The sequence below is a fragment of the Haemorhous mexicanus genome, chromosome 14 (genome assembly GCF_027477595.1).
Source record: "Haemorhous mexicanus isolate bHaeMex1 chromosome 14, bHaeMex1.pri, whole genome shotgun sequence".
NCBI lineage: Eukaryota > Metazoa > Chordata > Aves > Passeriformes > Fringillidae > Haemorhous > Haemorhous mexicanus.
Window position 1 is genome coordinate 16,592,092 of NC_082354.1, and position 27,160 is coordinate 16,619,251.

The 27,160-nt window shown below is 40.0% G+C and overlaps 1 protein-coding gene across 1 annotated transcript in view; it reads left to right on the plus strand.

Annotated features, from left to right (window-relative positions):
* Positions 1-27,160, plus strand: part of LOC132333775 (connector enhancer of kinase suppressor of ras 2-like) — a 170,389-nt gene that overhangs the window by 81,533 nt on the left and 61,696 nt on the right. The window contains exons 3-8 of the mRNA XM_059859201.1: positions 377-579; positions 1,855-1,942; positions 8,208-8,249; positions 10,659-10,778; positions 19,548-19,607; positions 23,596-23,664. Coding sequence (XP_059715184.1) covers positions 377-579; positions 1,855-1,942; positions 8,208-8,249; positions 10,659-10,778; positions 19,548-19,607; positions 23,596-23,664 — 582 coding nt within the window. The remainder of the gene's footprint in view (positions 1-376; positions 580-1,854; positions 1,943-8,207; positions 8,250-10,658; positions 10,779-19,547; positions 19,608-23,595; positions 23,665-27,160) is intronic.

Consider the following 27,160-nt stretch of genomic DNA (forward strand, 5'->3'; position numbering starts at 1 on the left):
AAATGTTCATTAAATTCTTTCATGTTCTATGTCCTGTGGGGGCTGCAAAAAATCTGGGTTCAATTCAGCGTGTTTGAGACTTTCTGTGTGAATTTGAATTATTTAATGGATTTGAACTATTTTTGTGCTTTTTTTCTGGATCTAAGTGGGGAATAGGCCTGGTGATAAAAGGACTGAGACACAGATGAAGGAATGTGGATGAAGGGAAAGGGGATTGTTTTTGGAGATCTGTGTGTTCCAGCCCAAATATTCCTGCTTAATCTTAACCCAGGTACCCACAGCCACCCTCCCAGCCAAGGCACTCCAGGATGCTTCTCCTCACAGTTTGGTTCATGCAGCTGCTCACACCCTCTATCCATCTTCTTCTTTCCCCCAGAACTACGGTTTGGAGACTGAAAACCTGAGGACTCTGTCTCACAAGCTGAATGCCTCAGCCAAAAACCTCCAGAACTTCATAACGGGTAGGAGGAGGAGTGGCCACTACGATGGCAGGGCCTCCAGACGGCTGCCAAATGATTTCCTTACCTCTGTGGTTGACCTGATTGGTGCTGCCAAGAACTTACTCGCCTGGCTGGACAGGTAATTAACTCTTCCTCCATCCCTTGTGCATGACAGTGATTCTTTGGGGAGTTTTGTATTTGTTCTTTCTTTGCCTCTTGGGCTCTTTTATTTTAATATTAAAATGGCAGGTCTGGAATTCTAGCTCTAAAATTTTAGAATTTGGTGAAATATTGGAAGCAAAATTTAGTACTTTTCTTTGTCAGGAGAGTGTTAAAATTTGCTCTAGATACCTTTTGAGATTCTTTCAGTTGAATTTTTGTGTGAAATGAATATTTCTGTGCTATTCTCACTGCCACAAATATCAGGAATTTTAGAATGAAGGGCAGTGAAGGAAAGCTTGTGGAGTTTGAGCTGTCTTTCAGCCATCAAAATGACACAGAAAGGCTGGAGTTGAGCAAATGAATTAAGAATGTTCAAAATAAATGATAGCACTTGCTTAATCTGAAAATTAAATGTTCTTATTTATCAGGAGTAGAGTGGATGTGTTAGGTACAAGTGTGATGGTTAATGCTCAACAACCAGCATTGGTGTCTTACATTTATGAACTGAGAATCTCATTAAATGTGTCTCTGTGACTGTGGCAAGACAGAAACTAAAACATAAACCAGCATTTTTCTTGTTTGGAAAAAACAAACATTGGCTTGGGGTTTGTTTTTTTTTTTTTAGTTCTAGCATTGGAATAGCTTTATCTGGAATTGGAATGCTCTGGAACATATAAATGGCACCTTAGAAATCACAGTGAGAGTGAATCAGCCTCCTTTACAGGATTTGTATAATCCTGGTGACATCTTCCTAACCTAATGCCAGCAGTCATATTCTCTCAGGCTATGACCTTGTCAGCTCTTATAGATTCAAACGGGGTCAGATTCAGCCAGAATTTGGAAAGCCTGAAGAGAATCTGAGTGTGCAGGAAGCTGTGAGTAAGTGAGCATTACTGGGCTCTCTGAATTAAGGTGCTGATTGCTGCTGAGGAGTGATGTCATACCAGAAATACCATCTTTTTAATAAGCAGTACAAAGAAAATCTGGGCTGCTTATGGTTATTTGAAAGCTCCTTTTTCTACTTTCCATAAGAAAAAGAACTTCTGATGTTCTGGCCAAAATCCAGTTTGCATCCTGCCTGCATGATTTTTGTTTCAAAGGTGTACATTACAAAAGTTGTGCAACTTGCTGCTGGGGATGAAAATGATTTGGCATTTCTGTGTGTAGGACTCACCTCTGCATTGCCTAGATCTGCCCATAGTGTAAATTGTGGTCCCTAATTCTGCTCAAACCTGTCCTTGCCCTGCCCCAGGTCTCCGTTTGTCAGCGTGACAGAATATTCTCTGCTGAAAAACAACATTGTTCAACTGTGCCTGGAACTAACAACCATTGTGCAACAGGTAGGAGTGGCTCTCTGCTCTGAGACCTTTCACATTACTGCTTAAATCTGCAAGAGTAAAAATAACTGCAGCTCTAACATCAGCAGAAAAGTTGTTACAGCATTACCTCCCTGCTCTTTACATACTCTCATTTTTTGGGAGGGACAGGAAGATTTTTGGACTTTGGGGATCCTCCTGGATAGATTGAAGGATGGTGTGAAGTTAAAAATAATCCACGTTGCTCTTGAGTGGACAATTTCATGTCAGGTGATTTGCCACCATGCAAGTGTTAAACAGAAGAATACAGCCACAGTGGGAAACAGCTTAAGTACTGCTAGCAGATTATTCCAGATTAAAATGTCTGTGATCCAAAATGTTTTGGAGACAAGTTCTTAAAATGCAAACAAATACATCCAGAACCTGCTGAGGCTTCTTCACTGAAAGGAGAGCCAGCAGCATGCAAGTTTTTTATTGTAATATACAAGTTTTGTATTGTAATATACAAGGCCACAAGTACATAAAAGTAATTTATCTGGTCTTTGGTTCTATATAATGTGTAGAATTATAGAATATCCTGAATTAGTAGGGACCCACCAGAATCATCAAGTCTAACTCCTGGCCCTGCACAGGCACCCCAAAAATCCCACCCTGTGTCTGAGGGCATTGTCCAAATACTCCTTGAATCAGGCTTGGAGCTTGTGACCCCTATAAGAATAGAATAGAATATTATAATAACAATAACAGTCTCTAGCAATGTCTGCCCCTTAAGTGAGACAAGAGGTGACACACAGGTACTGAAAGACTCTGAGGGTAAATTAGTTTCACAAATATTTACAATGAGCTGCTCCCCTTGTGAGGAGATAAAACATTGATGAGACAGAAAGTGTTACTGCAATATGTGGAGAGGTCAGAGAACAGGCAGGGCTGTCTTGGAATGAAGAAAAGGGAAAAGATGAGAGGGTTGAAGGAGGGAAAGCAAGAGGAAAGCTTAGCTTAAGCTCCAGTTTATAGAGGCTTTAGGCTGGGCCTGTCTCCAGTGCAGAGCACTCCCCTGCCTGCCTCTGTCCTCTGCTGCCACAGGTTCCCAGGCACCTTCCCAGCAGACCAAGCACAGAACTCAATTTCAAATGCTTTTTGGAGCATTAAGGCAGTAGTAGTTCTGAAAACTTTTTTTTCCCCTCCACTTCAATTTTATTTCAGTTCTTGGAGCTAAAGAACCAAGGCTGATAAATATGTCATTGTGTTTTACACTATTATCCTTAATTTATAACAGTCAGCTCTATTCCTCCTGGAAACCTTGTCCTTTATGCATTTTTGCAGCGGAAAACAAAGATCCTTTCCCTCTTTTCTTAGTTTAGAAATTCCTGTGTCGGCATTTAATTATTTATGTATCTTTATTAAGCTTTCTCTTACAAGGTGCTTATAGCACCAGGCTATTTTTGATTTACAGACTAAGCAAAATGAACTTCTCTACAGGATAAAAAGTCCAGGTTCTGATTCTGTCCTTCAGCTGATATTGCACTTTGTGTGTGTGAGTTTGATTTTTCCCTGTGGTCCAGGTGAAAATGGAATAATTTTGAATTGCTGCCTCCACTTCTGTTGTTCGTGTCCTAGCTTTTGGCAGATGAAATTCTGTTCTCCTCTGCCAGCAGTAGTTTGGTTCTTTATTTTTTCCAGTCCTTCAGCTCCAGTCCCACAGCTGTTCTCCTTTTGACAACTTAAAAACAATCTTTTAGCATAAACTCCAAGTCGTTCCAAGATGAAAAATGCTTGGTTAGTGCATGGGTTATGCTTTAAAAATGCTTCAGGTTACAAATCGAGTTTTGTCTTTTCTTTATCTTATTGTCAGATCTGGCTTGTTTGATGGTTGTCTATTAAGTTCTTTTTATGTTCTATTAAACTTAGCACCAGAAAGAGCAGATAAAACCAAATCAGTCATAGAGAGACAACTTTGCTGTCACTAAATCTGAGAAAAATTGACCTTAATGTGTGAAAGCAGAAATGTCTCACCTAAACCAGAACTGCAGGCTCAGCTGTAGGCTGGAATATGAATTGAAAGGCATAACTAATAGAAACCTGGGTCTCAGGTCCTTTCAGATGCTCCTTGTTTTATGAATTATATACATTTTAAATACCTCCTTCAGCCAGAGTGGAAGTAGCAGTCAAGGGTACAGATCTGGCACATTAAGTGGGAAATGTCTTTGACATTTTGTGCAAATTGAACATGGTTTGTGTGCACAACTTGCAGCTGCCACTCCAGGTGAATTTTCTAACAGGGGACATTGCCCTGTAACCTCAGTTTAATATAGAAAGTGCTTATGAATCTTCATGCTCAAATGTCCTGTGTACTCTGGGTGACATAACCTTAGATCAAATTTATTTTAATGTATTATTACTATTTACATACCATGCAAATGCTATGATGAATAGTCACTTGTTTAACTTTAAACAGCCTCTGCTCATGCTGGTTAAAAGAAAACCTCCTTCTCGGATTTTAGAGGAGATTTACAGCTGTCCATTTCTGTTTGGAAATGGGCTTTATTCTGTTCAGTTTTCTGCACCCTTTTGATCACCTCCACTGAGCTACTGTGAAAGAATTATGTCATGCACAGAGCTGCAGAAACACCCTGATTTTGAGGTGCAATGTCCCATCAAAATGTGTTTACAATAACATGCAAAAAGCACACTCTAGAGCAGGACATTGAGATGTTTGAGCTCTCTGCTGCCTGCACCCTGAGCTCCAGCTCAGTTCCAAGGTGCCCTCACTCTCCTGCCTGCTCTGAAATGGGAGCCACCAGAACCACTGAGCCAAATTTGGGGTTGGTCATATTTAGCACCAAGGCTGCCCTGAGGGAAAGGCAGAGCAACTGGGGAAGAATAGCTCTGGATTTTTGTTCATAAAATGCAGCCATTGGTTAATTTTTCCTTGAGTAGGAAGAGTTCCTCAGTCCCAGAGGCAGCTGGGATTCTGATTTTTCCTTCTGATGTCCAAGATGTTTAAATCTGAGGTAGATGCTTTTGATACACCCGCAGGAACAAACTTTCAACAAAAATAATCTTTGTCTTACCAAAGGATGTCAGCACAACTCAGCCTTTTTCCAACAAAAACCAAACCAAATTCTGCTTGTTCTCCCCTCATTACTGTCTAATTAACCTCACTGAGATAAATTCAGACACCTTATAATGGATTTTGCCCTATTTTTAGCCAAATACTGTGTTTAAGATGGAGCGTGGCTTTCCTGCTGTTTTAAAGCCATCTAGTTTGCACTCCAACTGACAGGAATTGTTGTTTCTTAGTAACTTCTGTGCCTGGTGTCAATTTTAAATCAGCCTCCCCTGAGAAGGTGGTTGGACCAGAAAACCTCCAGAGGCCCCTCCACCTGAATTATCCTGTGATTCAGCAGCTGCCATGCAAAACCTGGGTGTTATTTTCAGTTTGAACTTTGCAGACTTCAGCTTTCAGCCCCTCCATCTCATTTTGCTTGCATTTGCTAAAGAACATTTCATCAAACATCTGTTCACTCTTTTCTAAAAATACACTCTGATCAAGTCTCTACCTTTGAACCAAGTAAAACGAGTCAGCTCACCAATGTGCACTTGCCATTGGTATTTGCCTAATTCCAGAGTGATCTCTTCCTTTAGAATGTCTGAATTTCAGAAGTATTTAATTTTCTGCATGCCACCAAGGTATTTTGAAGTCACTTTGTCACACCCACCACTCAAAGGCTGCTGTAGAACTTTCCTCTGGTGTTGTGGTGGGAAATGCTCCTCTACAGGGTTTTTTGTTTCTTTTCAGTAGTTGACTTAACTCATGCTGTTTTATAGAACTAAGTTAATGAACTCAATATTTCACATTTTTAATGTTTTAGTTAACTGCCCTCAAGAACTTGCCATAAGACACTCTTTATGGTATCTGCAAAATTTTGTGGTACTTGCACTTTTTCCTTCTTTTGAAATTGAAATTTTGTCTAGAGTGTGGATGAGCACAAGTCCCACTGACCTTTTCTCTTTATGAATTTGCAGAGGAGCAGTTTCACTTTATCAGAGACAAAGGTGGGCTTTGTCAATTTTGGATATTCAATTTTGGATATTCAGGACAGTGCAGTCCTTGCCTGGTTTGCAACACTGCTCCTGTGACTGGTTTTGTAATTCCTGGGGTTTGCCCTCTTACAGAGGGGAAATAGAACACAGCTACCAATTTAAAAGTTATTTTAAACTTTAAGAACAAATATTTTTATCATGTCATCTTGCTACTGGAGAACATAGAAAGAATGTGACTATAACTATTATTTATTTTCTAAGAAAAATACATCACCATCCTAAAAATGGTAGTCCTGGAAGATTATTTTTTTAATGAGATCCCTGGTGCATTGCTATGCATCAGAGAAAAATAAATCAGAAGGAGATTGTGACCTACATATCTTAATATTTTAGTGTAACACTGCAAGTGCTTTTAACCTCTCAGTTAAACTAGTCTGATGTATTTTAAAAAGAAGTCAATATGCATCTATTTTGGAAGGCATCCCAAAGCCATTAACATTTTTCATGCTAATGTAATCTTGAATGTGCAACATAAGTACAGCTAACATTAATTCTGCTCTACAAAACAGTAAAATTTCAGTTTTACTATACATAAGTCTTCTATTCTTTGACCTGAAGTAATTAAGTTTGTTCAGAGGGAGGTTCCTATTGTATTTCTAGCAGAGAAATTAAAGGAATCATTTAGACAGGAGCATTAGCTCTGGAGCCAAGCTGGAAGCCCTGCTGTGATCATTTTGTTCTCTTGGTACGTGGAGGGTTAAAAGGAGATGGTGGATGAGCTGTTTGAAGTGTGCAAAACTTGTAAGGAAAACTGCCTTGGGCATTGCCAGCCAAACTGACTAATTGAATTTTTTTTGTGCTCTAGAAAATAACAGTGTGAATACAGAGGAAACATCAAAGGGATACTTGACCATGAAATGCTAATAGAAATTCTTCTGTGTTGCTTGGCACTCCCAATCTTCTGATTTTGACTTTCTTATTCTGCAGCAATATTCCATAAACTGTTGTCACTTAGAAATTAATTTCTCCACAAGAGCAGCAATCCTCCAAAATAAATATTGACCTTGAGAGCTGAGGGAGGGGCAGCTCCTTGGGCTGAGGGTTTGGAGCAGCTGCCTCAGGTGGGCTCAGGGGAAAAATCCTCTAAGGGACACCCAAGGGATAGGGTTTGGGAGCTGGGTGGGAGCAGCCAAGGGTTTGGGCTGCTGGAAAACGAGAGCAGAGACCTCCAGAGGGTGTCCCAGCCCAAAGTGAGAGTTCAGGGTCCAGGGAATGAGGGGGTTGGAAGTGTTTGGTGCGAGAGCTGAAGCAATTAACGCTTGTTGCTAATGTGTTGAGGTGCAGTAAAAAGAGGAAACCTTGAGAACTACAGGGAGTCTTAAACTGCTTGAAGGGATATCACAGAATATTCTGAGCTGGAAGGGACCAATGTATCAAATCCAACTCTTAAGATAAAACCCTCAGACTTGGTGTTGCCATCACCAGGCTCTGACCAGCTGAGGGAATTTCAAGTTACTTGAAGGGACCTTTCAGGTATTATCAGCAAGTTAAATTTTACTTGGAAGCTTATTTAAGGGAAAAAACTAAGCAAAGAAGACAGGTTTTTAAAATTATCCCATATCTTGCTCTGTAGAAAGCCTTTTCCAGTGTGGAAGGGCACTTGGAGAAGGATTTAACAATTTCCCAACAAGAGAAGGGGAGAGGGAGCCTGGCCAGGGCTGCCCTCAGAGGGAACCAAGGCTTGGGGAGACCCTGCTCTAACCTCACTCTGCTTGGAAGAGAGATTTTCCTGTCTTTTCCTTTTTATTTTCTATTTTAGCAGAATATAACCTGAGATTGGAGTGGGGCAGAGCTGCAGGGGATGGTGAAACCCCTTTGCCATGGCTGGGTCCCAATTTCCAGGGGATCACACTGAGGGAAATTTCAAACATTAATAAGTGATAGAGGCAGTTCAGCAATTTGTATGGCTTGTTTCATGAAAGAAAAACAACATTTTAACCCCTGTAATAGCACTAAAGCAAAAAGCAAGGTAAGGGTGACACTGTAATTATGGAGTGTAAGATTGATTATTCTTAAAGTGGTATTCTTATTTCCTTAAAATAGGAAAATGACCACTCCAAAAGTAACAAATCTTAAGGTTCATCAGGAATATGGAATAGATTGTTAACAGCATAAAACTTTTTCATTTCTTAATAGGAAATTTAATGTGACATTCATTAATTGATTTTGTTCTGTTTTACCACAGGATTGTACGGTGTATGAAACAGAAAATAAAATTCTTCATGTGGTAAGTAATTCTGCTTTGCTATTCTCTATTTTTACCCCACACAAGGAAATGATTTTTTCAAAAAATAAGGCTGCTATGGGAAAATAAAGTTTCTTGCTTTTTGGCATAATTTCTGATGAATTATATCAGTTGCTAAAAATTCAAGTTCCCTGCAGTAATGCTCTCTGTTATAGCTACAGTTAATTACAAATACAGAATTATGGGTTGAGGTTTAGAAGCTGCACAATATTCTGTACAGTGAATATTCCTACCAGAAAGGCTGGTCAGATCCATGGACCTGCTGCATCACTGGTTGTCACACTGAGCATTTTGTGCCTTCAGAAGTCAAAAAAATCTGATGACAAAGGGGAGTGGAAGAATCTTATTCAAGATTATTGATTAGATATTGGCCTTTAAGTTCAAATCCTTTATATTTTCCTGGTACCAGCACAGAAACCTGTACTGACACTGAGATAAAGCCTGTGGTGAGAGGGAACTCTCAAAGGATTTACAAGTTCAGATAAGCTTTTGACAAGCTCTGCCCAAGTGCCTGACTCTTTTTTTCTTCTATTTTTTAAAGCCTTTTGCACATTCTCTGCTTCCAGCAGGGATTAAAATCTGCCATAAAACATTGATGTGCTGTTAAATTTAGAGAGAGTGCAGTGACTTTTAGAGGGGAAAAAAAAGCTTACTATAGCAAACCTGGGTATGAATAGAACTTTTAAAATCACCTGATACCTTCTGGGATTTGGGGTGTGCATACACACACACACACTTTAGTTATATTGTTTATATTTATATTTATAATTTTTCACCTTTTAGCCCACAATTCTGACTGTGGCAGGGGACACCTTCCATAGACCAGGTTGATTTGATTGAAAACTTCTTTGTTGTTTATTTTACTATTAAAAAAAAGGTATTTCCATGAGGCAACTCTAAGGTTAAAGTATTACAGCAGAAAGTAGAAAGTGTTGTTCTCTGTTCTCCCTGGGGTTTAGTCTGCATCTAATCTGGGCAAATGCTCTCCAGTGTTGAGGCACAGACAGGTTTTCAGTTGGAAACTATGGAATAAGAATAAGAATGTTCTTACACTGGAGATTTTTGAGATTTTTGAGTTTCTCCATCACTGCTGGGAGAAGATAAGACCCAAGCTCTGCTCAGGGGTTCTGGCCCCTAGCTGAAACTGCTGGAAATATTTGTGGAAATGGTGACCTTTAGCTGCAGCCACCTCAGTGGGATGCTCTGCATCTTGCAGCTGATACAAAATCCAGATGCCACAGCCCAGGCTCCAGAGATGTCCTTGGATTTCCAGATGAGTAACTTCACAGTGAATGGAAATCCAACCTCCCCATTTAGGCAGTTAACTTATTCATTGTGACAACTTTATTTGTTTAACTTCTGTGGATAGTGTCAAATGAGATATTAGAAAGCCTCATGGTTTTGCAAATGCCTGAAACAAAACTTCCCTGAAGGGATTTCACTGGAATTTGCTATAATTAGGAAAAATGAGAGTACAGTCCCCAAAGCAAAATAGATGCACACAGCACAGCCTTGACCAGAAACCCATCCTGAAATTCTGTTAAATGAATGCTTTCACTTCAGGTTCAAACATTCTCAGGCACAGACTTCTTGAAGGAGTGTGCTTGAAGCAACACACAGAAATTTGGGAATGAATCTTTCCACATGAGTGTGGTCAGCTCAGCTTCCCTCTGACCTCCAGACTTTGCTTTGACAGATGGGATTCATCTGTCAGACCCACTGCTACTGTCCATGCAGTGGGGCTCCTGCTCTGAAGGTGTTTCTGTGGATTTGCATTAAGGTTTTGAGATCTTTAGCTGGAAGGCAGGATAACAAAATCATTGCATAGTTGTGGAGATGTAGAAGATCAGTTAAAGGATGTGCTCAAAGATGCATAAGAATTTTACTGCAGGAAATGGGTTAACTAAGGCACTTCTCTGCCAGGGTAATTTTTAACAAAGGAAATTTTCCAAGTTGAAGAACACAATTCACCTAATTATCACAGTTGGTAGGGATGATGTCATCATTTGGTAGCCAAAATAGGTTATTCAGTTGCATAAGACATTTATTTTGACATATTTCACTCAAGTCCCATTGAATTTATAATCATAAGGATAAAGTCCATTGGGTTTGTTTTATTTTTAAAGTGCACATGGTTGGAGTGGAGAAGATAGTTTAGAGATACAGATATTCTTCTACAGCAGAACTGTGCATACATGTACAGTTCCTTGACATTTATGGATATTTTCTGTTCCTTTAACCACTTGACTTTGATACACTTTTAATTTTTACAGTGCTAAGAATTACAAGTATCTGTTTATTCTTGGTTAGTTCTTAGAATAAGAACTTCTTCACATGTAGTTCCTGTTGGATTGGATTGGAGGGGTTCTATTGACTTGTTTTCCTTTGCAGTGTAAAACCCTGTCTGGGATTTGTGACCACATCATTTCCCTCTCCTCTGACTCTCTGGTGTCCCAGTCTGCTCATCTCGAGGTTGTTCATCTCACCAGCATCATGCCCAGTGAGGGGCTGGTAAGTAGCAAAGCAGTTTCAGGTTTAATTTAGAATGCCCAGCACAAGCCTCAGTTCTTTGGGGTGATTTGGTTTTTGAGTTTATCAAGAAATCAAAATGTATTTTCATGCAATGTCCTAAGTTTTTTGGTAAGCTGGATCAGATTCCTGAAGGTGGTTTAATTGACATTTATCCAAACAAAGGGATTGTTTGAGGTCTTTTAAAATTAAAACTTGTTTTACCTAGGGCTTCACATGTAACTGTGTGTGTTAAATCTGTGATCCTTTGACAGCCAGATTGCCGTTGTTGGAATGTACTGAAATAATCCCCAAATTCAAACACACAAATAAAATTAACTAATGTCATTCATGTGCTTTCAAAATGATCAGTGGCAAGTCTGTGCCTTGGACTTGCATAAATGGAGTTACATGCCTCCCTAATGATCAGTTCAAATGAAACTTTCAGAAGTATCATCCCAGGAACAAAATAAATCTCTTTTATTTATAAATTGTGGCTCACTGAGCAGCCTGCTTGGATGGCTCTGGACATCCCAGCTGCTCTGCATGGGTGCTGGGTCACAGCAGTGGAATGTTCTGCAGGAACAGTTTCAGAATTACTTGGCTACAGCTTTCAAATATTAATGTACTGATACCTTTTTTGGGACAGTGGATTTTTGTGACATTTTAATGGTTGGTGGGTAAAGATTTCTGCCTCTCCTCTGCAGTCCCTTACTTTGCAACCTTTTGCTGTTGGTGGGCTGTAAGAACAGAAGGATTGTGCTTGGAACCCAAGACCCCAGTAAAAGCTGGAGTGGAAGGTGGCACTGCAGGCACTGGGCTGTTCTCACTCACTCTCCTCAAGAGCCAGGCTGCTATTCCCAGCACAATCTCTTACACTGCCTCCAGCTGCCATCTCAGAATTCTTTTATTTTTATTTTCTCCCTACAAGAAGAGTAATTCAGGAATGTTGCTTCTGGGTTGAAGGAAGCAGTCGTAGGAGGAAAATAAGGGGGAAGTGGGGAGTGAAATTGGCAGCCACGAGGCTTATCCACAGAAAATCCCCAAACTGGCAAATCAAAACCCACTTGAGTGCCACTCTACACCTTGTGACATGTTTCCTGTTTGTAATTCAGCGTGATTTAGAGAGTTTAAATTTCTGTTAGTTGAGACACTTTGTATTATTTCAACATCTTCCTCTTTGTTCTGACATTGAATAGCGACAAACGTCATATGCAAATACTGCCAGAGTTACAAGGGCATAATTACTCTGAGGTATGCATATTAATCTGAGAATGACATATTTTAATAACACGAGGGGGTGTTGTGTGACTGCACAAGTTTGCTTTATTCTTAGGCTGATTCAGTCAACAAAGAACATTACCACAGCAGAAAGCACATTCCATTTTAACGCCGTGGCATCGCAGATGCTCAGCCCAGTGTGTAATCCTGAGCACAGCTACAATTCCCTCGCTGTGCTGCTGCATCCTTATGGCCAAACTTGTTCCCTTTATGGCCCAGTTTCCCCTCTAGCTCTGATTTCTGGGTTAGTGCAGGGTGCCCAGGAAATACAGGTCAGTACATTTGCAGGAGATAGATACACTGTGAATGTCCCAGGGCTTTTGACTTGCATTAGGATTCCTACACCCTGCAGGCCAGCACTCTGCGTGCCTTTCCTTCCTGTGCAGAAATGGGATGGATTTCTGCTGGTCTAATTAGGGGAGAGTTCACTGTCAGTGCTGCAGAGAAGGTGAACACAGAGGTGCATTTTCCTCAGATGATGGAGCACCATAAGCAGGGCTTGGTGCTGCTGATGCTTCCCATGCAGTGGTGGCTCTGCATCAGGCTGGTGGAGGAGTGGAATCTACCCCAAAACCAGGATTCCTGCAGGGGGGAACTGAGATTTCCTGGAGGCCAGGCTGAGGCAGGTGTCTGTCAGGACATAAAGAGCTGGAGTGTGATTTGAGCTGTGGAGTGACCAAGGTGAGAGTTGGTGGCTGAGATGTTGGGGCCTTTCCTGTGGTTCACATTCCCTTTTTCTCCTGGTAGAACTTGAGGGTCTGTGCTGGAATGGTCCTGGCTGGATGGACTGGGGCTGGAAGAACCCCTGTGTGGTTCTCCTTCCACAATGTGCCCGTGAGTTCAGAGCCAGCAAGACAGCAGGGAGTGGGCACTGCTGACAGAGGACATGAGACAAATACTGCAATCAAAACTGCCTGGCAATTTCTCCCTTTTTTCCCCCCTTTTTCCTTTAGATGAAGTGAAATCACAGTGAATGAGTTTTCTGTGCCTAATTGTGAAGGCACTGTAACGTGTTAGGTTGGAAAGTTCCTTGTAATCAATTTTGCTGACACTGTGTTCTGTTTAGAAGAAAATATGAAAAAAAGGACTATAAATGGGAATAAAAGAAAAATCATGTGAAAAGGAAAAGAAAACATTAATCAGAATCAAATATAGAACAGAGTAATGAATTACAAATGGCTTTCTCATGATTGTATAGAGGATTTTTTTCCACAGGATATCTGCTCCATTCAAGAGAGAAATGAGCACTATTCAGTGAATGGAAAGTATTCAGAGTTCCATTTTTATCCTTATCATTCAGTGTAGGGGTTGAGGCCTGATTTACCACACTCCAGCTAAGCTCTGCAGTCCCTGGAGTTACTAATTTCGTCGTGAGTTGTTTTATTTATTTTTTATATGGCCTTCCTGAGTGCTTCACAGACACTAATTAATTCATCCTCACAACACACTTGTGAAAAGGATACTGTAATTTTAATTTTAGAGGTAGGAAGCTAATGCACAGCAGTTGGTGTCAAAACCACCAAAAATGTGTTTTTCAAGAGCAGCTTAATGTACAATTTTTCAGAACATTTGTTACCTTTATAGCATAAATTTAAAACACAGGCTCTCTTGGGTTTAAATGTAGCTCTAATTTTCAGAGCTCCTGAGAACAGGGTTCATCCAGGGTTGGCACCTAGAAAACAAACACAATTATTTGCCATTGGAGAAAAGTGTGTTGTACTGTAAATCACTCAGATTTACAAAAGAATTCAGTTATCTGCGATGAAATTCAGCTGACTAAATTATGAGTTTTCCCAAGTTTTCAAAACTCCCTTTGCAAAATTTTTATTACATGCCTTCTAATTTCTCCCCCTATGAGCCAGGAATCCTATTGACATTGCACGAGTTCCCACATAAAGGGAATTAATTTCCAGGTCCAAGTCCATGCAGTCTGCACGGAGTCAGAGCTCCTGCAGGGCACTGTCTGTGTGCTTAATTGTGTAAATAAATTCTGGATCATAAAGCATTTTCACAAAGGGACTCTGAGTCTTTGGAATGTCCATCTTCAGTTCTAGCATTTTCAAACTTTCCGTCTGTGCTTTTGTGAGCTTTGTGTCCCCTTTTCTTTTTTTTCCCCTCTGAAATACCTTCTTTGCATTCAGCTTTATTAAAGCCTGGCCTTATCTGCAGCCTTCCCAGGGCACTCTGTGTGCTGTGCTTTCCTGGCAGTTTGCTGGACAAAGGAATTTGCATTGGGAACACTCAGTTTGGGGTCTGTTCCAGGTCCTGGGGACTCTCTTTGCATCCTGATCTCTGCAGGCATTTGTTGGCCTCCAGAAGTATACTGGGTTTTTTTTTACTCTCTTTTTCCATTCCTTCCCCTGCTTCACCAGTCAAATTGGTTCCTCCTTTTCCCTATTCTGCCACTGATTTTTCAGTGGAAAATACTGAAACACCTTCCATATATTTTCTATTTCATTTTGAAGTGACTTTAAGGATTGTAAAGCACTTTATCTCCTGAATTGTTGTACTGGGTATGGTAATACCATTAATATCTGAAGTGCACAGCATAATCAGCATGAACAAGATGTCTGGAAGGCAAAGCTTTGTTTCAAACAATCAATTTGACAAACTTCAAATAAATTCCTGCACTAAGAAAGTATTAAATTGTGAGAATCACCATTAGCTCTGGCTGAACATGCAGACATAAATTTTTGGGAAATCGAATAGAATAAAATAACTTTGTGATTTAAGAAAATTGCCTCCTCACTTTGAGTTTTTTGGCTTGATGGATCCACAATAAGCCCTTGAGCCAGGAGTTTGGATTGCTGTTGGCAGCCCCTGCATTTGATGCTAATTCCTTGGAGATGGAGGTTGATGAAAGGCTGGAGAACCTTGCTGTGATTTACCTCCTTCTGTGCCCAGAGCCACCTTTGGAGCAGTTTTGCTGTCACATAAACAGGCAGCATTTTATTGGAGATTTTATAGAGATACAGAATGGGATCATAGAATGGTTTTTGAAGTTTGAGGCTTTTTCCCCTCCCCTCCTGCTCTTGGATGATTGGGGATTGTCCATAGTGAGAGATTATTACAGCCAGAATTATTTCAGATGAAACTTGTTTTTTTAATCTTCTGCACTTGATGTCCAGCTCATATACCCAGAGATTCTTCTGTGTAAGATGCAGCTTTAATCTTATTTGATGAGATTAATGATTCCTCTTAAGCAGGAGATTCTAAACAGAGAGGCAGTTGGGGTTTTGTTCTTTGGATTTGTATCTTCTGATGTCTGTGAAATGTTTTCTTCTTTCCTTCTGGAATAAAGGAGGACTTTCATCCCTCTTCCTTTCACTTTTTTATTCTTTTTCTCTCTGTTGTCTGAGCTTCCCCCTGCTGATAGAATCAGTGTAATCAGACAGACTTTAATTAAGATGTATGATCTAATATCCAGAGCCTTCTTAATTTTTCTGCAGAGGGAACTTTTCCTGTTTCATTCTAAGAATTTAAGGAAAGCAAAGATTTTTATTTATAAAATTAAAATTTTTATTAAATCAGCTGTAATGCTGGAAAACAAAAGAAGCTGAACAAACAGCCAAGTTGTCAGATGCACAGAACCTTCTTTATGAAGGATTATTCATCTAGCCAATGTCCAGCTGCCCTAGTGCTTCTGTTTCTGAGGCATTTGTAATTTAAGGGGATGGAAGCCAATCTTTCCCATTTTCACAAGAAAGGAACTGCAAGGTAAGCAGGAAGAAAAAGGAGAATATGAAGGCAGTTTTTTAATGGGAATATGCCTGGCCTAAAACTGTCAGGGTGTTCATCTAATTATTTCGAATTATTTTTAAAGGCTTACAGAAACTTGACAAATTTCCATCATGCTTGACATATAAAGGTTCTCATAGCCTAAAAGCCCAAACAAAACCAAATTTTCTTATACAGAAGAATAAAAGAAGTTACTATCTTAAGTATTTTGAGAGGTGGAAGTTGTCTTGCAGGAAGGAAAGTAGAGGTACTTAAATTTGGGCAAAGGACTGCAACATATAAGGCAGAAAAAAATTGAGAAGGAATTTTTAATGGCATAAAATTTAAACAAAAAACTCCATCACCTTCTCAAAGCACTACCAAGGCATTCATTTAAATGCATTTGTGTAACTTTGATAATTGAAATAAGATTAAAGAACTGATTTTTATGGGGCAAAGGATCAAGGGGTGTAAGAGTTCCATGGTTGTCTGTGGCATTACAAATCTGCATCTTTGCTGTCACTGCTTCCCTGTGCAGGAATAATTGTTGACACTTAAAAACACACTGCTGTCATTATATCCTCCTTAATTAGCCAGATGAATATGCAAGAAAATCTTCAAGGAAATTCCCCTGACAACTGGGTATGCTGTTTTCTGGGGAAAAGTCTCTTCAAAATGGAGCTTTAAATGGTTGATGCCTTCCCATATGTTTTCAAAGGTCAGATTTTAATTAAAAAGCTTTAATTCACTTTGTCACTAGGGGACAGTGGCAGAGTTACTCAGAAACAACCAGGGTTCTTGATTTGATGCCTGAGAAACATTTCCTTGTTCTCTAACATAGGTCAGTGTCATTCTGCAGAGTTTATGCCAGACACATCAGTTATTAAAGAGCAACTATTTATTTCTAAATGTTCACCAGTCTGAGCCATCTTCACAGAGGAGAAACCTTGGCTCTTGCCTTATCTCGAGATAAGGGGTACAGCTTGTTGTTCTTTTCTCTGAGATCATTGTTGGCATTCAATAATAAAACAAAGAGACTAAAACCACATTCTTGGGAAAAAAAAAAAAAAAGATATTAATCATTTTGAAAAAGGACTCCTGTGATGTTTTGCTTCTAAGGGCAGGAAACAGACTGGTAAGAGAACAGAAAGAAAGTTGGATCTGAGTCACTGGGATGGACAGGGCAGGTTGTGACAGGGAAGGACAGGGTAGGAAAAGCCTGGTGGGACAGGAATGGCCATGGCTGAGTTTGCAGAGAGGAGGAAGGCAGACAGAGCTGGGTGGAGAGGGCAGCAGTGCAAACTGAAGGAAAGAGGCAGGAGAAGCCTCCATGCCAGCTGTAGGTGCCATTCCAGAAGGGTTTCTGCCACACTGGCCAAACCTATGCATGTACCTGGTCACTTCAAGTGACCAAAGAATTCTCTGGATATCACTGCCTGAGCTGAACCACAGGAAGTAAAAAATTAATATAAGAACTTTCATATTTTTTTACATAGAATAATCTTTTCAGCTTTTCAGGTAAATGTATGTCAAGGGGATGCTCTGCTCCTGTAATGGTCAACAAGAAACAAGCTCATTATTTTTCTTTTGGGAAAGCAAGGATGAAAGCTCTATGTAGGATAATTTGAAGGCTATGAGTCATTCTCTAAAATTGTTTAGTTTTTTATATATTCTTAAATTTTAATAACCAGGATGAAAGAGCAGATAACAAACTGTAGGGTAATTTTGTGTGATTAGTCAGATTTTATGACTCCAATGGCATCTGTTAAGAGATAAAATTATAATTTAGTTTTTTCCAAAAATACACAGAGATTAATAAGAGTCTAAGAACTTAGTGGTAAAATTTAGGGCAAAGTTTAGCACTCTGTCCTCTTGTGGCCCTCAAGATTTTAATCTGTTGGGTTTTTTGAGTGGGGAATGAATCTCATGAAAGCAAGTGGGATGTAAGAAACGTGATATTAAATTTGATATAAAAATGTGGCTGGAAATGTCTTCCTGAGGTTGACCAAGTGCTAAAAGAGCAGAAACGTTGTGTGATGTTCTTGTGAAAAGTCCACTGTGGAAATTCAGCATAACTCACACTAGATGGGCAAAATTTCTGCCCAATTAAATCCAAACAAAAACCCCAAAATTGGGTTTTCAATGGAGATTCCCCGTCCCATTGTCCATGGGAACCTTCAGTTTTCCAGGATCCTGTTTGTGTCCTTGAGTTGGCAAAGAGAACTTTGTCCTTAGCTGCTGAAGGGACCACAGAGACAGCAGAACAGCAAACACTGACAAATTAAACAGCTCTAAAAAGGAAATTCTGGAAGGTTTCAGCAGCTTCTTTCTTCCAACTAATCCCATTTTGTGAAGCTGATTTCAAGACTGGCAAGGTTTAATTTGGATCTTTGGTTTTTACAAATGAAGTAGTTTGTAAAGCAGACTAATTTAAGAGAACTACTGAGATGGGGGTTGCAATCTGAAGCAGACTCTTCTATGCAGCATTGCAACCAGCCAGCAATCAGGTTTGGACAATCTTTATTTTCAAGATTTCAATACATTTAAAACTTGCTGAAATGGAATTAGTTTACCTTAAGGCAGAAGTTTCATTTTCCAGTGAAAAATCAAACAGACCCAGCTAGAGGAGGTTACTCAGAGCCTTGTCCAGCCACAATTTGATCCTCTCCAAATCAGAGATTCCACAGCTTTGCCTGCCTGTTCCAGGGTTTTATTTTCCTGATGGTAAAACGAAAAAAAAAAAAAAATTCCTTACTCAAGTTCCAACTTGTCTCTTGCTTCTCATCCTCCCACTGTGAGGAAGAGTTTGGCTCCATCCCATCTTCCAGTTTAGGCACTTGTGGAGAGCAATATCACCTAAACTTTGCAGGACTTTTAAGTTTTGGTTTTTTCTCGAGGGGATGGGAGGTGGTGTTTGTGTGCCCACCCTGCCTGAAGATCTCCATTGGCATTCAGGAATCTGGAAATTGCTTTCTCTGAACAAAATGTTCTTGGTTATTGCTGGGGACTCTAAACTTTGGGGCTGTGACAGCACAAGGTGATGCAGAGCTATTGAAAGAACAATAAATCAGCAGCACAATGTACCAATTAGATTAATTAGATTTCCAAATGTGATGGATAAGGGTGCTGTGGGAGGAGAGGGGAAGCACAGGAGCCACTGAGCCTCCCTGACATTGGGGCTCTGAGTGTGTTCAGCTCCACAGATCCCTGCTCTGGTTGTCCCTTTCCATCTTGTCAGTCTCCTCCTTGAAGCAGAATTCTTGATGGACTAATTACAGAGCTCCTGTTAGTTCACTAAGCTCATTTTCCCCATAAATTAGCAATATGAGCACTGGCTCCTGTCTTTTCTCAGGCTCTGGCTTCATTTTCACTGAATCAGGAACTCTCTGAAAATGGGGCATTTCAGTGTAAAAACCTCCTGCTCATGCTTTCAGTTTCAATACTTCTCTTATGTCACCTGTAATAAAAAGAGATCATGTTCAATGTTTCAAATACTGAATAGACACACGTTTTTATGCTGATGGTCCGTGTTGAACTCTGCTCACAAACTTTAGAATAAAAAAAAAAGCATTAAGTGAGAAAACTCTGCTATTTATAGTGGTCTTGCTATAGATTTGTTTAACTTAGATTTGCAAATGGTAATCGACCACAGCTCCTTCCAGTCTGTCCAAATGTTATGGTCCTTAGAGCAAATCTATTATTTTAATTATCATGCAAATGTCCTGTATTGTTTCCCACAAATATTAATTACTCTTTTTGCTCTTTATTTTCCAGGGAATGTATATCAAATCAACATATGATGGACTACATGTAATCACAGGAACAACAGAAAATGTAAGATTCTTTATTTTAAAATACTTTCATCATGCATACAATTATTTTCTGTGTATCTGCATTTTGTCATATGTAAACTTGCTTTAAACCAAGCCACTTTTTATTAATATCTTTTTTCCTTTTTAAGTATATGTATCCTATTACCTGTGTAAAGACTTAGTACCCTTGAACATAGACATAGAAAAGCCACTGTGTTGAAATTATTAATAACTAATGCTATAATAAAGGAAATTCTCAAAATTCTGCCCTCAGTGACTCCTCAAATACTCTTTTCTAACAACAATCACACACTTTCTCTCTGGAAAAAGTGGTTTCATTTATATTAAGTACATTATATATGTATATATACATACATATACAATATATATACCATATGTAAGTATATATACAATATATAAGTATATTAAGTACATTATATTTTATGTTTTCTATCATTTGTAGTAAATACACAGAAGAGATCAATTATCATTTTCATGGCAGCCCCAGATGTATTAAAAAACCTGAACTAAAATCACAGAGTTCTGCAGCTCAAATATCTCTGTGAGGTTTGAGGGGGCACTAAAGAGTGGGACAGGAACAACAGCTCAGCTTCTAAACATCCTCCTTGTTCCTTAACAGGCAGTTCATTACTATAAATTTGAATAATTAAATTGACTTCAACTGCTGCCATCTAATTACTGTGACAGGCTTTATAACACAACCCCTCTGGTTCTCATCTTTCAGTCTCTGCTCCCACTCAGGCTTGGGTCTGTCCAGAGCTCAGAGCTGGGCAGGTGACAGCTTTAGATTTTATACAGCTGATACTGGAATTGTGGATTGCTGATGCCCAAGGAGCATCACATGGGCTCTGTGAGATGTAAATCCTGCCTGGCAAGTGCCAGTGCTCTGCTGGCCCATATGGGTGAGCTCCATGTGGGATATTTAAATTGATTTATATACATTTAGTGCTATTTAAATGGGTTTTGTCAGTGCAAACCCATGGAAAGCCAGATGATTTGTATGTCACAATTTGGGAAGACAATTCTAATGCAAATTAAACTTGAAATTTGTTTGTTTATTTGTCACCATTGGCAGTATTTAGAAGTCTAAAAATAACTATATGTATATCTTGGGTGCTGAAAATTATGACTGATCCATCTTGATTATGTTGGAGAGATTATGTTCGTAGATTGAATTACTCATGCTATAATTAATCCATTTTTTTACTGTAATTCTAATTCATTTCAGAAATATAGTGCAGTTTGTAAGGGAAATATTGATATATTTACAATACTAAATTGCCAGCCACTAGAATTTTTATTTTTTAATTTGTTCTATCAAAACTTTTTGCTACGACATCACCAGAAGAAATTGCTTTTTTTGGTTTTGCTGGAAGTGTAATCACATGTGCAGATAAACCAGCTTCAAAGACCTTTAACTTCTGGTGTTTCAGCAAATTGATTTTTCATTCCTTTTGAAGGGATAATTGACCTCAGAGCCAGTGTTTAATTAGCTCAGCCTCATCCAAGTCAGGAAAGCAGCTAAAAAGAGAGAGCCAGGCCTTTGCTGTTCAGCTGAAGCCAACCATTATGGATGGAGGTGTTTCCTGCAGCTCCCTGCTCTCCTCTCATGGCCCACTTAAAGCCAAAGAGTTTGTTAAAGTCACATTGAATTCCAGGGATATTCCTGTGTTTGTTTCTGGGCTGCCAAAATTCCACAAGTTTCCAAGAAAAGGAGAAAGTGGCTCTGGAGCCAGGTGGGTCTTCACATCCTCCACCTGAAGCGTGGGGTAAAATCCTGTTTGTTGTAGGGCAGAAGGGCTGAGGTGGGGTCTGGCTGCTCTGCCAGGGCTCAGCTCAGAACTGGAGACCCCAGAGTGACCAAAGCCCTGTCAGAGGTCAGGCAGGTGAGGGGCTGGAACTGGGCAGAGAAATGGGAGTGGAGAGCCAGAGACAAGGCTGGGAGTGGAGAGCCAGAGAAAAGGCTGGGAGTGGAGAGCCAGAGAAAAGGCTGGGAGTGGAGAGCCAGAGAAAAGGCTGGGAGTGGAGAACCAGAGAAAAGGCTGGGAGTGGAGAGCCAGAGACAAGGCTGGGAGTGGAGAGCCAGAGACTAGGCTGGGAGTGGAGAACCAGAGAAAAGGCTGGGAGTGGAGAGCCAGAGACAAGGCTGGGAGTGGAGAACTGGCCCCCCATCCAGAGTGACCAAAGCCCTGTCAGAGGTCAGGCTGGTGAGGGGCTGCAACTGGGCAGAGAAAGGCTGGGAATGGAGAACCAGCAGTGGGCAGAAGGTGAAAGCCGTGCTTGGAACAGCCCAGTCAGGCTGGGAATCACCATGTGCAAGGCTGGCTGATTGCCCTGTTTGCTGGTTATTGGGTAATCAATGCCATCTCGTGCTCCCAGAGCCCTGCATGGCTCTGGCAGCAGGGGCTGGCCCTTGGGGGTGATGAGTCCCTCTGGCATTTGATTCAGAAATACTTGCAGTCATTTCCCTGTCAGTGGCAATTTGGGTTTTTCTTGTATTGCCTCCTCTTCTCTTTGTTCCTTTTATTTGTTTATGTTTTATGTTTTTAATCTCCATTTACAAAAGGAATGAGTGGGATTTTGGGTTGGAGACAGTGCAGCTGAGGAGCTCTTGCCTGCAGTGAGGTCATGACCATGAACTTCTTCACATCACTTTCAGTTCAGATAAATCCTTTCTTCCTTTGTGTTTGTCACGTGGCTCGTGTTTATTGTGTTTAACAATTTATGTTTTAGGCTGGCTCCAGGAGCTATCCAGGAGCTCAGCTACATTTTGGTAACAGCTTTTTCTCTGTGCAGTTCTCCAGCAGGATCAGAGCCAGGCCACCCCCTCCAGCTGCAAGTGGCTCCTTTTCTGCCTTAGGAGTCTGTTGGCTTGGCAGGGAGCTTGAACTGTTTCTGGAGGATTATTTTGCTTTAAAAGTTTCAGCAGTTTGACAAGGGGCACTCAGTCCTCTCCTCTCTCTGACCCTGCATCTCACGAGTAAACTCCCCCTTGTCCCAGTCTCCTGGCTGAACAGCCAGCTTCCACTGGGGTTCATTTTCCAAGGTGATGTCTCAGCTCTTGAATTCTTTGTGGTTTTTGCCTCCTGAGTGCCAGGTTGGTGTGCTCTGTGTCAGTAGAACACTTGCCAGCAGGGCACAGTGCAAACAATTTGCCTTGAGTTCTCAGCTCTCTATTCCTGAGCCTGCTGATCTCCTGGATGCCCCTGATCTCTCTCACAGATTGAAGATTTCATCAAAGCTTCTAAGAATTATTTGTACAATAGTAGTTGCCCATGTTTGAGTGGCTCCTCAATGGGTTTTAATCCATTTTCATCTGCTCAGAACAAGTTATATTTAGGACAAGGGGATTTTTCAGCTCCAGGATCACAAAATTATGTGAATTGTGTGTGTACATAAAAATCTCCTGAAGAGCAAGACCCTTACTCTTGTTTGTAAATTACCACATTCTGTGTTCAAATGGTTCATTTTGCACTGTCTGGGAAGTGCTGGAGCTGGATTTGGAGATATAAATACCCTGTGTGTGCAGAGCATCTTCAGTTCCCCTCAGCAGTGACACTGCTCTGGAGAGGACTGAGCCCTGATTTCTGTCCCACACCTGCCTGGTCCAGCCCTGTCCTGGGTGTGTTGTAACAGATTTAACTCCATTTAACTCCATAATAGATTTAATTCCTGGGTGAATTCACCCAGGGGATTCCCAACAAGGTTGTGACTGCTCAGCTAAACACAATGGAATATCTCAACTGGCCACAAGTGGCAGCTGGAAATCTAGGTTGGACTGGCAAATGGAATTCCAGATTACTCCATCAAATGTTCTCAGAAAAAATATTTTTCCTTTTGAATAGGACCAGTTATCATTATTTGACAGCAATAAGACTTCTTTAGGCACGGCTTTCTTGCCTCTTTCAGCACTCATTGTTTTAATTCCTGCTCTTTTCTTCCACCTCCACATCCTCCCTGTAAAGTGAATTTTTCTCTCTTGTCCTCAGTCTCCTGCTGACCAGTGTAAGAAAATCCATGCTGGTGATGAGGTGATCCAGGTCAACCACCAAACTGTGGTAAGTATTCTGGAAATTCTGTGCTCAGGCTTTGCAGCACAGAAAAGTAAAAAAGCTGGTAAAAAGTGCTAATTCTTCTTTGCCCAACTATATTATATTATTATTTATGTCTTTTTCAACATCATATTCACTGCTTATTCTTAATAAGAAAAGGCCCAAATTGAGTCCATAACCAGCCCAGAAGGATTAAGCCAAATTTACATTTTGCACAGCTGCTGTTCAACATCATACTCTTCTTATATAAGGAGATCCAAGAATATTTCCTTGAAGTTCTTAGACTTCTCATTATGCACTTGCCAGCTGCTTTAACTTCTCCTCTTGAAGAGAATTTTGCATTCTGTTTAATGCAGGATCCAGATTAATAATGCAGAAGTGCTGTAACAGCCATGGATGCTGAATCTGTTGGGGGGAAGATATAAAAATGATTAAAGTGTTGATAGAAATCTGCCAGGGTTGGGGTTTGGGCATTCTTGGATGAAGATTTATTTTTAAGATACCCATAAGCAGGTGGATGCTGAACCTCAGTATTGCAGCTTGTAATTTAAATATAATTTAAACAGCTCCAGTGTTGCTGGAGAAAGGAGCACTGGTATTTATTATTTCTTGGGCATGCCTGGTGACAAGGACAATGGAACTCCTTAGGAACTCCTAATTTAGCTATTTCACTTAGTCCTGGTGAACCCCATCTCCAGACACAGCAGCTGCAAAATTAAGAAATCTCTTTCTGTCTGTCACTTGTGTGAAGTGGAAATATGAAAGTCTGGCTATTAAAATCTTATGATTAGAGAGCAAATATTTTCTCTTGAAAAGAAGTATAACTTATTCATTTACACTTTAAATGTTAATGCAACACACTGCTCTTATCTGTATTAGAGAGTTGTCATAGTTACAGGCTGAAATATGCATTAGGCTGGCTTTCTCCATCAAACACACTCTTCAAGTGACAGATCTGATTTAATCTTTACTCCCATAGGTGAAATCCCCCATTCAGCTTCTCAAGAATTGGCTTTTTTAGCAACTCTTTCCATGTCTGTTATTACAGCGGGCTCAAGCTGGTTGATACTTGTAATCCCTTTCCACCTGAGGGCACAGGACCAACAGCTGAGTCAAGTGCCACAAAAGACTTTTTTTCTAAAAAAAACCCAAACCCATAATGTATTAATTATTCATTCTGAAGTTTCTAACAAGCCAAGGAAATAGATAAAGGGCACTGGTTCTTTTGGAAACTTATTCTTGCTTTGAAATGGCTGGGAAAGTCTCATTGTGTCTGCAGTTTGGAAAATCAGGCAGCAATAGTGAGTGTTTGCATGGTTCAGAGGTGTGTGTCCAGCTCTCCCCCCTCATGGATTAGGAGTTTTAATGTTTTAATATCCCTCAAATCTTCAAGTGTCACTTCTGGCACTCCTTGCTGCAAAGCACCCTCAGCTGTCTCCTTCTCCCCCCCGGTTATCATGATCCATATTTTGCTTATAATTAGCATTATTTCCATTAGTGGACTGGAATTATTCAAAGGCAACAGCTCATTAAATTTCCACCTAATCAAAATTCTAATATTAGCACAACCAGCTCATAAAAAGGGGTGTAACCCATTTGAAAATAATGACTGGGGGGGTCAGAGAACTTGCAGATCTCTGGTTTTCCTACAGGTTTTCCAGAGAAGATTTTATTTTGGCTATCCTAACCAAGATAATAGTTTAAGGTTGATGTTTCTGTAGCATTTTGGTACCAATATTTTGTATTATATCAAATATAAATCTTTCAACACAAAGTGTTTGGAAGAAACTGTTCTGAAGATGTTTAGAAAATGTCATTTTTTCCTGACACTGCTGGAAATACTTCCCTGGGCAGAGAAAGTATGGATCTCTTTCAGCAGATTCCAATCCTACAGCTGGCTACCAGCACCATTTAATCTGATTTTGACTGAACTAGGCCAATGTATTTTCTAGACAAATTCATATTCATTTAATCTGATCATTTGAGTTTGAAAACTTTCATTGATGTTCCCACAACCTGGAATAAATTGCTCCGGTAGTTAATTATTCTCATTGCTGGGGGGGAAAAAGTAATTTTATTTGTAGTCTATATTTGTCTGGCACAAGCTTCCAGTCCTTTGATCTTGATGTATTTTTATCTCTCAGGTTTCTCTTTTAGGTATTTTCAGGATGCAATCAAATTAGCTCATCACTTTTTTTTTAGTAAGGTGAATAATTTGAGCACTTCCAGTTTGTCATCCTAACGCATGACCCTCCTCAGCATCCTCTTTGAATTCCCAGCTGCAGCACTCTGCACTTCTCACAGGAGTTGTGGAGCTGTCCAGGGCAAGGCTTCACTCGTGGGCAGGGCAGAACTGTGGTGCTGAAAGAGTAAAAATGAGATTGCAGAGCCTGGAGCTGTTCCAGGGGAGGGTCAGGGTGGATTCCAGGAGAAGTTCTCCCTGCAGAGGATGGTTGGGCACTGAACAGACTCTCCAGGGAATGGGCACAACTTTTTACAGTTTTAATTTTTCCAAAGGCTTTTCTATGGAGTTGAGAGTTAAAAAGTGTTCAGGAGGTATTAAAGGAGAGCTGCTTCCAAATTATGTAATGCAACAACTGAAAAAGTGAGAAATAAAAGCCTTTCCACGTGGAATCTGGTCTGACCAAGGAATACTGTAATATAATTACAAAGATCAAAGAAAAAATAATAGTACTTTAAGCAAGAAATTAATTAAAATAGGCAATTCACCACTGGCTGTTAAGATCATTTAATCATTATCCAATTTCCTTATTTGCTTTTCTGCTTGTTCTTGCTTATAAGATTTTACTAAAACAGTGTAAGAAACTTTAAGAATAAGTTATGCATTCTAAATTACTGCCACCCTAACTCTTTCTTTTTCCCTGCAATACAACAACAGGCTCCAATTCTGCCAGTGCCTTGTAGATTTTTACTTCCTCTCCTATAAAATTATAAAGAAGTACTAAAGATGCCACTGTAGCTCTTCTTTGTTTGCAAAATTAACAAATACTCCGTAGGTGGTGTATTTTCTGCTGCTTAGTTGAAATAGTAGATTTTATATTGGAATCATTTTTCAGCATAAACTCATGAAAATTAAATTGTGTTAATTTCCCTTTTTAGATAGTTTTTTCAGACAAATGAAAATATTGGAGATCAAATAAATATTGATTCATCTATCTGACCACCTGTAAAACATTTTTTCTCCTGAATAGAGAAGTCATAAACAGGGGAAAACTGAATTTTTCTGTCTTCTATTCTTTGTAATTTTTTTTTTTTTTTTTTTTTGGTGAGGGCTAGGATTTGAAGGTTATTTCATAGGACAGAGAGCAATAAGAAGGCTTTTAGTAATTCCTGTTGAAAGCCTGATGTTACTCAGGAGCACCTGGCAAGACTCCAGGAGTCAGAGTGTAGTAATTAATCCCAAACCAACTGAGCACCACAGAGCTGATGTGACTGAAAATGGCAAAGATGAACTTGGAATTAATCAGGAACAGGTTTCCAG